General features: G+C 38.4%; 1 protein-coding gene across 15 annotated transcripts in view; it reads right to left on the bottom strand.

The window, feature by feature from the left end:
- Window positions 1–12,936, bottom strand: part of ADAM23 (ADAM metallopeptidase domain 23) — a 318,624-nt gene that overhangs the window by 59,650 nt on the left and 246,038 nt on the right. For all 15 annotated transcript variants that reach the window (XM_042995172.1, XM_042995171.1, XM_042995173.1 and 12 more), the window contains 5 exons: window positions 11,917–12,016; window positions 7,922–7,993; window positions 7,105–7,194; window positions 5,811–5,891; window positions 483–533 (listed from right to left, as the gene is read on the bottom strand). In XM_042995172.1, the coding sequence (XP_042851106.1) occupies window positions 483–533; window positions 5,811–5,891; window positions 7,105–7,194; window positions 7,922–7,993; window positions 11,917–12,016 (394 nt within the window). The remainder of the gene's footprint in view (window positions 1–482; window positions 534–5,810; window positions 5,892–7,104; window positions 7,195–7,921; window positions 7,994–11,916; window positions 12,017–12,936) is intronic.

The raw sequence follows: 12,936 nt of genomic DNA, 5'->3' as shown, positions 1-12,936 counted from the left end.
TCAAAACTTAATCATCTACAATTTTACATTTTATGGAAAACAAAAGTTGGTACACTTCTTGGGTGATTCCAGAATGACCTTTCGCTTCTTTTGGGTGTGAATGTTACATTACAACATGGCTTTCAGGAAAGAAAAAAATCCTAATTATAACAGATTACAGCACACTATAACAGTCAGACTTTCCCATAATAAGCTGGCGTTATTGAAAGAGGGTCACAACTCAATAAATTAAATTCGTAATTCCTTAGTTGTTACATTTTTTTCCCTTGCCCTCAATCAGACAATTTGTCACCAGGGTTAAATATAATACTATATTTAGTATTTGATATGCTATGAAGCAATGCTGAATTAGAAGACCACTGCAATAATTTATTGTTCTTTGAGTTGCAATTTCCCTTCAAAGTTACATTTATCAAAAAGAAAAAAAGAACTCACAAACTAATCCTTTTAAAATTACATTTAAAGTTTATCACCCAGCATACCTGATTCTGATTGCATGCATATCCGTCTTGCTTATGAAGATTTGGTGGGCACTGAAAAATATAATGTGTTTAGTTAATGTTCAACATAAGTACCTTCAGATTCTGTGTACAACATACAAAAATGCAAAACAAAAACCAACCATGGTGAATATATAATCGGGAATGTTTAGAAAAACATGAGTAACGTTAAGTAGGTTATCCAAACCAATTCTTGGTAAAATTATTCTTGGTAATTATTCTCGGTAAAATTCTTGGTATTATTGGTAAAAATAACAATTAAATTAATCCATGCAATGGGTATTTTATACCATTACATTCACTTGCCTACAGTTAAAAGTAGAAGGAATTAAAACAGACAACCAAGGGAATGAATCACCTTGATACGTAGGAGTGGACACATTGGGGAACTAATTCACAAGACCTTTCTCAGCCCTGTGAAATGTCAGATCTGCATTCGACACCCCTGATGCTCACCCATAGGCCACATCACTGAGAAAGAAGAAATACTCTTTCAACTCAATGTCAGTGTTGCATCCCCAAACATCTCTAACCTCTCAAACTACAGGCCTGTCACTAGAACAATCGTGGCGGGATGGTTCTTTCTTTCCCCGGGTCTATTTATCAAACCATTGTTTAAAAAGTACACTTCACTTTCCCAAAAAGTTACCCTGAATAATTTAAAAGTTTTACTATCTATGCATTTTATTTGCCACATTTGAGAGACCTGAAGACAGTTCAAGCCAAAGGCTCTTGTACCGTGTTTAAAGCAATTGTGAAAAGAAAAAAAGCAATATGCATACAGGTAAAACAAGGGAATAAGAAACACAACAGGCACTGGGTCCTCCCGCAGTCTTCACCTTGTCAGTAAATGTCAGTTCCACTCTTCCAACGGGTCAGGCTCCAAACCTTGAAGTCGTCTTCTGTTTCTCTCTTTCTCTCACACCCTCCTTCCAGTCTGTCCACAAATCTCCCTACCTCTACCTTCAAACTATAATCACGATCTGACCACTTCTCTCCACCTCCACTGCTAACACTCGGCCCAATCCGCCATCATCCCTCACCTGAAGTGCGACACAGCCTCCGACTGGCTGCCCTGTTCCCACCCTACTCTGCCGTGACTGATGTGACTGCAAATCTGCCAGGCACGCATCCCCCCCCACGGCCTCTGCCCTGCTCTTCCTTCACACTTCCCCCCAGACTTCTGTGTGGTTTGCTCTCAAAAACTATGACCCCTCCCATGTTGGCGTTCTCCGTTCCCCATTTCCTGGTTTTTCCTTCTCCTTAGGATTTATCACCTTATGCTCATATATGTTACTCGTTTGTCTATTGTCCCCCTCCCAGTGTGAGCTCCAGGCAGGCGGGGATTTTATGTTTGGTTCCCTGCTGCCTCCCAAGCACCTAGAACGAAGCCAGGCTCGATTATTATTGAGTAGGTGCTCAATTAGTATTGGCTAATGGAATAAATAAATGAATGACTTACGCAGATACAATTAAGTTACTCTGTTCTCCACATATCAAGCTGTTTATCAAGTTCAGTACAGAAAGGCAATAGAACCAATTTAGAATTTACAATTGCCAAGAAGCACTAGCTTACTGAGGAACACTGAGATAAAATGCTTTGGTTTTTCCCCTTTCTAAAGAAAAACTGGCTTTCACATAAGCTTTCATTCACCACAGCTTTATGATCAATCTGATGGTGACTATTCAAAGGACATAATTATCAGCACTAAAACCTAGCATACTGGGCCCATGGCACAAAAACAGAGATCTGGCCACAAAAAGTGGCCTCTTTCATCCATCCAAATCCACTCAAAACACAATCATTATCTTATTAATCAACTAACATTAATTATTCACTTACTCTGAGCCAAATACAATCACACTGAACAAAAATGCAAAAGAAATGTGGCTACTCAAATAGGTATACCAGGGTCTAAAATTACTTTATCACTTTTGACTTTTGTGAGGTCGCAATTAAAAAGAAATGTGTAGAATTCTTACCAATTAAAAGAAAAAAAGCCCTTATTATAAACTGTCACAGCTACATACAAGATTTCTAATCAATTTATTTTCAGTTTAGGCTAATAAAAGTGAGTTGCTTATTACTGAAATGTTTAACGTGGGAAATTACAGAATGTCTTACTTCTCTGGAGACACTTAAAACAAAAGAACCATTCATCTGTATACTTTGTTCTGCTGTGAGCAGAGCTCTGGATTCCATCTCTAAATGCCATTCTAGCCCCCAGTTTCATGCTGTGCAGGAAGGTTCACACGAGGCAGGCTTCAGCATTGCAATAGCACTTAAACGTGCTTATTTTAAATCGTGTTATGCCACCCATTTAGATGCCATGTTTCATAGTGCTAACGAGAAACATTTCCCACATCTTTCAAAAATACCTTTATTATATCATCCGGTATTGTTTGCCAAGGATTTCTCTCAGTTGCACAAGTATTGTTTATTCTGTGATAAACCGTGAATTTAAAAACCAGCCCAAACGGATAAGCAAATGCTAACATCAAAAGTAAGCAAAATTTGAGATACAAGACAAAGTCATGATGTTGCCAATGACATTGATTCTCAGAGATGCAGAGATGCAGAGATTCTCAGAGATCCCATTTTCCTAATCATAATTAGTACCAATTAAATTCAAAGTTCACTGCCTGTTAGAAAGCAGAGTTCTGACGGATCTTAGCTTCCTCTATCCCAATTATCTATTTCAGGCACATTCTGGTCATATAAGGAAATGATTGCTAAAAGAACATGCTATTCCAATATGCCACTGAGATATTAATTGAATAGTATAGTATAATAGTATAATTTTCACCTTATACACATGAGGCAAAAAGAATGTTTTAAAAATTTAGGCTACAGAATATTAAGTAGAACATAGAGCCCTCATTAAAAAAGCCTTACTTCCAGTAAATTCTATGGCAATTCAGGAATTAAAGCCTGAAATGAAAAAAGCTGTACGTTGAAAAGAGCTGAACACACAGAACCAAAACCATATATGATGGGTATAAAAATAGTAGTATTCTACAAAACTAAAAATACAACCCAGTGAAACAGTGTATCGGGATTGTCACCAAACATAAAACTTGGCACGAAACACAGAACCCACAGTTCTTACGCTCTTTCACTATATCATAGGAAAATTGCAAGGAAACCTATTTACATATCTAAAGAGAAGAAACAGAGAAGCACAAAGTCAATACAAAATAGCTTGAAGATATTTCACTGTATCACATCCTTAAAAGGGTCCCTCTGAATGGACTCTCAGATAATATACATTGAGAATCTTCAAAAAGGCTAGTTAAAAACCTTTACCTCCTTCTCCTCTTTACCCCTCTCCCCCACAAGGGAACTCAGTGTAATTCTAGCTACTCTGTTCCAATACTTGCTTCCCTCCCCCCACTGCCCCACCTGCTCCAGGCAAGTAGACTGCCTGACTGATTGACAAAGCGAGGAAGAACTACCGGGCAGTTTGGCTCAGTTCTGCCTTCTTCTTTTGCCTCCTCACACAAAGTATACTCTCCCCACTGTTCCACAGAGACATACAAGGCAAGGACCCACCTTTGCAGGGAGAAGTCGCTCCAGACCCACCTCTGTCAACAACCTGTTGCTACAGCCTGAATATGGGATCTAGAAAGAGGCTCATTTAGCTCTCAGTGCAATAGAAAAAAGGGTATTTTGACCTCCAACTGTACTCTACTTATTGGGAGCCTCTTGGAAAACACAGTACCTGGCAATAGATAACTCCACACCTGGGCAATTTATCCTAAGGAGCAAACCCTTAGGAACAAGAAACACTCTTAAAGATGCATGAAGATGTTCACCGTCATATTAATTATAATAACGAAAAACTGCCAACAGCCCAAATATCCACCACTAGATAACAAGTCACAAGTCAAATGATAAATCCACATGACAGACTTTCGTGTAATGGTAAAAAGGACATTTATAAAAACTGTGTAATAGCACAGGAAAATGTTTTTGAAGTCATGTCAGAGCAAAGGTAAATGTAGAATGAAACCCAAAATTCTTATTACTCCCTTACTGCCCTGATGGCTGACTTCCTCTCGATTTTTTTCCCACTACTCTCCAGTAATCCCTGCCTTCATTCCATTTCTTGAGGAAGATAGGCTTCCTTACTCGCTGTTTTCTGACTAGCTCCATCTTATTTGTGTTTCTACTTAAATGCCAACTCCTCCAGGAAGATGCACCTGACCACCCCACCTAACGCTACCCACCCCACATCTTATATCATCTTATTTTACACTGAGCACTTCCCACCATAGATGTTTCTGTTCACTTATCTCTCCACCCAGCAAAAGGTAAGTCCCGTGAGTACAAGGACTTGTCTGTCTGGTTCCCTACCACATCCCGACGTTTACAGAAGTGCTTGACATACACAGCAGGTGCTCGACAAATGTTCGTTGGAATGAAAAATAAAGCCTTAAAGTAACATAATATAAACTTTTAAAACATAAAAATTGTATACAGAAGGAATGCTGGTAGGCAACGTCAATTATAATGGTATAATAATTTTTAACGTGAAGAAGTCCACACGAAAGCATATGGGCCATGGTGCCAGACAATGTAAGCGGGAGAGAGACAGAACTGAGAGAGGGGGGCCCCTGCTCGTGATCCCCCTTCAATCAGAGCAGTGCTACTCGTTCTGTGCCTTCTACAGTGGGCATCCCACCCATTTTTTCTTTTCTTTTTTTTTTTTTTAATTTTTTTTCAACGTTTATTTATTATTGAGAGACAGAGACAGAGCATGAGCATGGGAGGGGTAGAGAGAGGAGGAGACACAGAATCTGAAGCAGGCTCCAGGCTCTGAGCTGTTAGCACAGAGCCCAACATGGGGCTGGAACTCACACACCACAAGATCATGATCAGAGCCAAAGTTAGACACTTAACTGATTGAGCCACCCAGGCGCCCCCCAACCCATTTTTTTCTTACAAGAAAGGGCTTTGTGGTTTAAAGATGTTTGGAAACAGTACATTAATTCTTCATGAATGTGAACATACTATTTTAGATGTTGGGACAAAAAGAAAGATTAATTCATTGGATAGAAACCACATAAAGAGAACTAATCATGAAGGGGAAATTTGGAAGAAAAAAGAGATTTAGGCCCAAGAAACACAAGATACATTCCTAAAAATCAAGGCATGGTGGAGATCTAGTAATTACTAGAAAACAAAGTAAAACAAAACAAAAAACAAAGAAACTAAATCATATTCACACGTAGTCCAAACTGAAAGCTTTCCAATGTGTAAGATACTTGCAAGTAAAATGTATTGTTCAAAAACTCAGCTTGTCATACCTGGCCGGAGTCTCCAGTACAATATTCAGTAATATCACACCCATTCACAGCATCCCGACATTCATACCCTCGTGGCTGAAACTGCAAATAAAAATTCAGTATTAGGAGCTAGTATTAAATTACTATTTCAAATAGTATTGTTTTATTCACCAACGATCATAACCATCACCAAACTCTTTTTATGAAATTGCAAGTCCAGGTACCACTCTCTGTAGTAAAATGAATCATTAACCCAAGCCATTCAATTTTAGATTTCAAAACCCACGGTCTCAAGAGTATTACTTCTGGAAAACAAAGTGACGGCAATTATGTGAAGAAGATACAGTTGTGTGGTTGAGGACAAAAGAGCAAATCACTAAAATACAAACATTTAAGATCTCTGTGAATATTGATATCCACACTCAGTCTACACTGATTATACCTATGAGCTTGGATGTTAATCTTGCTGTAGCTAAATGTACACAATCAAATTTCAGTGAATTCATATGAACTCCTTTCAGTGACACCAATCACATTGAGAGGGTGGGTAAAAGATGAAGGGAAGAGACCATCGATGTCAAGCAATTTGTAATCTGGTGGGGAACATAAGACAATCAAGCTAGAATGTCCTAAAACGCCATCATACATTGGTAGTGAATAAAATTATAAAATCATGTAAATTTATGGTTTTAAGTAATATTAGAGGTTTGATAAATGAGAAAAAGGAATGTTTAAAAAGTGACTTTTCAAAAGCTCACTGGAGGTCCTAAGATGGAAGTTAACTGTGTCCACACACACATAAGCTGCATATATACACATATGAACATTCCTTATCTAGCTTTCTTGCCTTTATAAGGAATTTCAAAAACCAAACATAAAAATGTAAGCACTAGGTTTTATGTTCATTGTCCAAAATAAATTAGGGTAAGTTTTAAAGAAAAAGGTTAAGTCCTATTATTATTATTATTATTATTATAGGAACTATTATTAAAAAGACCACAGGAATTGTCCCTTTTCTATTCAACCATTTAATGTGGCTTTCATCCGCATTCAAGGCAACTCTCAATGTTTATTTGGAAGGAGTATATGTATATTTCTTAAGGAGGTATTGAAGGGTAGGATAGTTGACAGTGAATCATAGTAAAGGTAGATGTTTTGACCCCCAGGTTTTAGGTAGATTTATTGATTGTACAAAACTGTGAGGCACATATCAATCAACAGATTTGTAGCAAGTTCTAAAAATGCTGTATGTACACACTGAGATATTTAGCTAATATGTCCATGAAAAGGAAGACAAAATTGTCAGGTAACTCACAAGACATGAGGTATTGTTACAGCAGGGCCCGTCGCTGCAGTGAGCCCCATTGGAGAGAGAGCATTTCTTACAGCAAAATCCATAGCATTCCTAGAGGAAACACTTCACGTGAGTAAGCAAGGAAGCTTACGGGCTGGTCATTCAACCCTGTCTCCACCTGTGTACTCCACGTGGGGAGACTTATACAATAGCAAGCAAATACTTTAGGAAGTAATCACTTTAAACAATGATAAGAGTCCTTCCTGCCTTATTTTTCATCAAAGGGTGATCTTCTGTGAAAAGGCTTGTCTACCAACAAGTAAGCTCATCTCTTAGCAGGCACCTCACCATTGGTTAGCTCTAACACATTCTTAAGATTCTATCTAGTTATTTTTTTAAGATTTTTTTTTTAAGTAATCTCTACACCGAACATGGAGCTAACGTTCACTACCCTGAGATCAAGGGTCGCCTGCCCCACCGACTGAGGCAGCCAGGTGCCCCCAGACTCTATCTAGTTTTATAAAGACAAAAATAACACACACCATGCTTCATGATTTGGTAAAATTTGAGTGGGATGAATATGAGCTATGGATTTTTAAGAGGGAGGAGATTTGATTAGAAGAACCCATTTGGGTTTTTTTGTTTTGTTTTTCTTTTTGTTTTTGTTTTCGAATGGGGCCATAAGGACATGATTAATTCTAACCTGTCTGAGCTGGGATTAAGCATTAATAGATGAGAAAGACCACTGAGAAGGCCAGTATAGGCTTCTCACTAATGCTATTCTTGTTTGCTCTGGGTAAGAACTGTGCTGAAGACAGAAAAGATCTCTTATACCTACCACATGTAAACCACAGTCACATTCTTCTCCAGCCTCCACATATCCATTTCCACATTCTGTGGGCTCAAATAGCTGAAAGAGATTAGGAAGAGAAAGGAAACACGTTTTAATTTATCACGGAAAGTCAACACACCAATTGGGCCGTATAATCGGCTATCATGTGATATTCTTCTGTGATTTGTTGTGATGGCACCTATAAATGATGTCTGTGTGGGAAACACTGTTCACTTATTAACAACACTTCTAAAAAACATATTCCAAATGGGGTAATATTTCTTGGAGGATTCTCTGGAGATGGGCCCCAGAGATGACCTCTACCATGAGAATTACTTGTTAATGGAAATAAGCTGTCAAAAAGAATAGATCACTTATCATATTTGCTAATGGAGCTAAAATGCATTGCTAAGGCTCACAGATATCTAATTTCGTGACTTATCTCAAGTCGGCTGAGAAAACATAAAATTGTCAAAAAGATAAAAATGTTTCAGCCACAGACAAATGTGATATACACAATCAAGGAAATTCAAATAAGCTTAGAAAAAGTGCTGCCCATAATTCTCATTGAAAAGAAATCTGTACTGTCCAGAGCATATTACATAAATGTGCAGACATATGCATGGCTCTATAGAAATTCCTCAATCATTTCTGGAGCTACGGAAGAGTCAAATTTCTAGAATGACTCACACTGCTAGTGCTATAACTTGCTTGCCAGATAAACTGTATTGCAACCAATGATAGAGGCAGTTGATTATTTACAAGAAACATTTCTATTTTCCTTCAGCTGGGACCAGATCTCCCTGGGCACATCCATCACACTTGGATGGAGACTGGAACAGCACATCCCAATCCAAATGCTCAAAGCCATGAGCATGAGAGGGCAAAAGAGACTCCTTCGCCAGTAGCAGTACCCGCCCCCAAAGAAGGGCTGCCTTCCACTGAGTCCACCTGACAAAGACCCAATTCTCCTTCCACTTGCAGGAAGGGAAAACTCTTATCAGAAACAAGAAAGGTTTCCAGGGTACTTGGGTGGAGTCAGACTCCCCTATGGGAAAGTCCACTGAGTGAAATCAGCAGTCCTAATCTCCATGGGATTTTTATCAGGAGGCAGGAGAAAATGGAAACGGAAAGCTCAGATTGGAACATGGCTAGCACTTTCTATCAGGCCCCGCATGGAATCAACTACTAGACTTCATTCTTGGACCCTGCTTCCATCCTGTGACAGGTCACTATCACAAACTGAGTGGAAAACATGGCCAGTGGGAAGAGTCCCATAGCACAGAAAACAAACACACAGATAATGCGAAAATAACATGGAAACCACGCATGCATACATTCACTCACTAAAAGCACTTAGAAAAAAAGAGTCAGTTCCTTCATGCATACATATAAATAGTTCTACCGGAATCCATGGGGGCTTAAAAAAATCCTTCTAGGACACCTGAGTGGCTCAGTCGGTTAAGCATTTATTCTTGGCTTTGGCTCAGGTCATGATCTCACAGTTCATGAGATGGAGCCGCACACGTAGACTTCCACGCTGATGGCACGGTGCCTGCTTGGCATTCTCTCATGAGTGCGCCCCCTCTCTCAAAATATAAATAAATAAATAAATAACTCATAAATAAATAAATAAATAAATAACTCATAAATAAGTAAATGAATAAATAAATAAATAATTCCGCCATGTAGCTTAAAAAAATAAATCTGTATTTACTAATTTTTAATTTTTTTATGTTTACTTTTGAGAGATGAGAGAGAGACAGAGACAGAGCATGAGCAGGGGAGGGGCAGAGAGACAGGGAGACACAGAATCTGAAGCACGCTCCAGGCTCTGAGCTGTCAGCACAGAGCCCAACGCAGGGTTCAAACTAATGAACCGTGAGATCACGACCTGAGCCAAAGTCAGACGCTCAACCGACTGAGCCACCCAGGTGCCCCTGTATTTACTAATTTTTAAAATTGAAGATGTATAGTCATTTTTATTTAGTTTCCAAGTTATTGGAATAATTTTCTTTCTACTCACAGGCAATTTCAGAAACCTAGTAGTGGATCCTTTAACACACTCTAGAAACTTTAGAACTCAGTGCTGTTCCCTCAAGCATGCTACTTATAATTAGCTGGCGAGACACAAGGCAGGTAAAATTAGTCACATACATTGCAATTCATAAAGCCAGCAGCTCACATTAATTCATTAATACTCATTTCCCCCATTTTAAACACTTTGAAAGTTTCAGATTTCCTGTATTGAGATCAATGCCATGAAAGGCAGGCAGCCGAATTACATGATGCAAGGTCACTTTAAAATTCCTGTTTCTTTTTTTGCAGCCTTACTGAGACTTCATATAGGTGTCAGACATCAAACTACTATCCTCTGACTACAGGAGTATCACTTACTTATGAGGATAGCAGTAAATTAGTCTGTCAACTATCCACATTAGTCACTGATTTTTATTTTTTTAAGGCTAACATGATTTCACTGCTCTCTCAATTCATAGAGCATTAAATCTTCTTGTATAGCAAATGGGTTATATCTGGCTTATGAAGTAGTATTGTCAAAAGCAATATGAAATGTGCAATGTTAGAATTTCTATACCATCTGCGAATTAGCAGCAATCCTATCTCTTTGCTTGTTGAAAAATTCATTTCCAAAAATGCTACGATAGGTCCATAATCTCTTATCCAAAAGCTTTGTAGCCAGTGAGTTTGAAAGTCTGGCTTTGCTAGATTTTAGAAAAGTATGATGCAATTACCATGTTCTATATAAAAGCCCTGAGGGGCCTCATGCATACCCTAAAATCAAAAACATTTCTATTTCTGCAGTAAGACTTATGAATATTTACACTATGGGAGATAATAAAGGTTTTCAGTCCAAGACAAGTTTTACTGCCTTGACATGTTCTATGAAAACTCATAAAAAACACTTCCAATTTTCTGAGCTTTTTGAATTAAGGAATTATGGATAAGGATTGTGACACTGTGTATATGAATTTGATGAACTGCCATTTGACAACATGGACCTTCCCACACAGAGGGACTACAGAATAAATACTAAATACACATATGTATTTATGAGATCCGTAAATACCTCGAGCCATTTTTTGGCTGGCTCATATTAGTAATGCTTCCTGTCTAGGAGAATAGACCACTCAAAAAAAAAAAAAAAAAAAAAAAGCCCTAGAGAGAATGCCAAAGGAAAATAGAATTTTTGTCAGAGAAATGGGTTAAACCAATATATCTTTCTTTGTTGTTTTTTTGTTTTTATTTTTTTAACGCTTATTTATTTTTGAGAGAGAGACAGAGAGTGAGCAGGGGAGGGGCAGAGAGAGAGGGAGCCACAGAATCCGAAGTAGGCTCCAGGCTCAGAGCTGTCAGCACAGAACCCGGTGCAGGGCTCGAACCCACGAACCGTGACATCATGACGTGAGCCTCAATCGGACGCTTAACCGACTGAGCCAGTCAGGCATCCCTAAAGCAATATATCTTAATCTAATCCACAATCTCTTAGCAGCAGGATGAAAAACCCTAATATGAAAATTTCAAAAATATTTTAATTGAAGGATGTTTGTTTGGAGGGGAGGGTGGGAGGGGTACAGCCAGCATTGAAAAATCAGAGATTCAGAGCGGGGAAACTATGGTTTTATCATTCATTTAAACAGGACTAGTTCTTCAAGATGATAATGGCTTCTATAAATATTAATCTGATCGACAGAAAGAAAACCTGTTTTCCAAGACAAGTATCTGACGTTTGGCAGTATTCCACTGTAAAAAGATAAGTCTTTCTGCATCTAGTTTTATTAAGCTACTCTTCAACATTTCACAAGCAGTAAAACGCAAGAATGGCTTTTAAGTCTTTTCCCACAAATAAGAGATTTGCGAGTAGATCTGAGGTGTATATGATTTCAAAGGCTGTTGCTTTCCTAAGTGTTATGCACATTAAATGAACTTCTTAGAAGCAAAAACAAAATTGGACAAATGATTACACTTTCTGAGTTACTAACCTTTGTCGGCCTGTTGAAAAGACAGGCTCCTCCCCCTCTCTGTAAAAAGTCTCTATATTCCAAAATGCTGCACTTTGAGAACTTCCGGGAGTGGGACACCCTGAGAAAATAAAGAATCAATTATGTAAATAATTTACCAAAAGCAGTCATCAAAGAAGAAAATTAAAACCCTTGAACTAGAACAAAATGTTCACTCTGGATCTAGATGCTTCCACACAAATGTTGACAAGGCATTTATGTTCCAATTGCCAAATAAGTATGTGTGGTAGAGTTTACAAAAATAGAAATTCAAAGAAAACCACAGATTGGGAGGCAGGTTACAACCTCCTCAGCAGCCAAGCTCTTCTGTGCCTTGGCTTAGAAGAGGTTTAGAAAGCTCATCACAAAACTTCTCCACCTAGGCTGTATTTTTAAATGTGGTCGTTTTTATTTGCTCTGTCTCAGTAAAGGCAAGCACTTTTTTGCCTCTGTCCCGAATAAAAGACACAAGGGAACCTGTCAGATTCTACTTTGGAGGAAGGAATTGTGACCGTTAATTTATTAAAGATTATATAATGCAGGCTTCAGGAACACAATTGAGGCAAACAAGGAAACCCTAAAGAGAAGTATTATACTATACACACACACACACACACACACACACACACACACACACGGATATCTGTATATATGTTTTTGGCACATAGGGTAAGCTCCTTCTGAATTAGAATTAGGTAATAAATAGCTCCTTATGCTCAACTTCAAAAACTATTTGGTGATATTAATGACTTAGCAGGAATATAAGCCTGTGTGATGAAATTAATCCAATTACTATCTCTAGGTCAGTGCATAGGAAAATATTATACATATGGTCATGGTTAAATGGAATCATACACGCTGATTCCTCGGGCATATTTGTCACAGTACTTGATTTGAGAGTGACAGGCCGCTTATTCCGAGATGTAATCCAACAGTTTTTTTGTAACCTGGTGCATGAGGGTAGTATATGGAAGTAGGAAAAACCTACCATTGTTGACAGGG

The sequence above is a fragment of the Panthera tigris genome, chromosome C1 (genome assembly GCF_018350195.1).
Source record: "Panthera tigris isolate Pti1 chromosome C1, P.tigris_Pti1_mat1.1, whole genome shotgun sequence".
Taxonomy (NCBI): Eukaryota; Metazoa; Chordata; class Mammalia; order Carnivora; family Felidae; genus Panthera; species Panthera tigris.
Note: the sequence above shows the minus strand (reverse complement) of the source record. Positions and strands in the feature narration are given on the sequence as shown.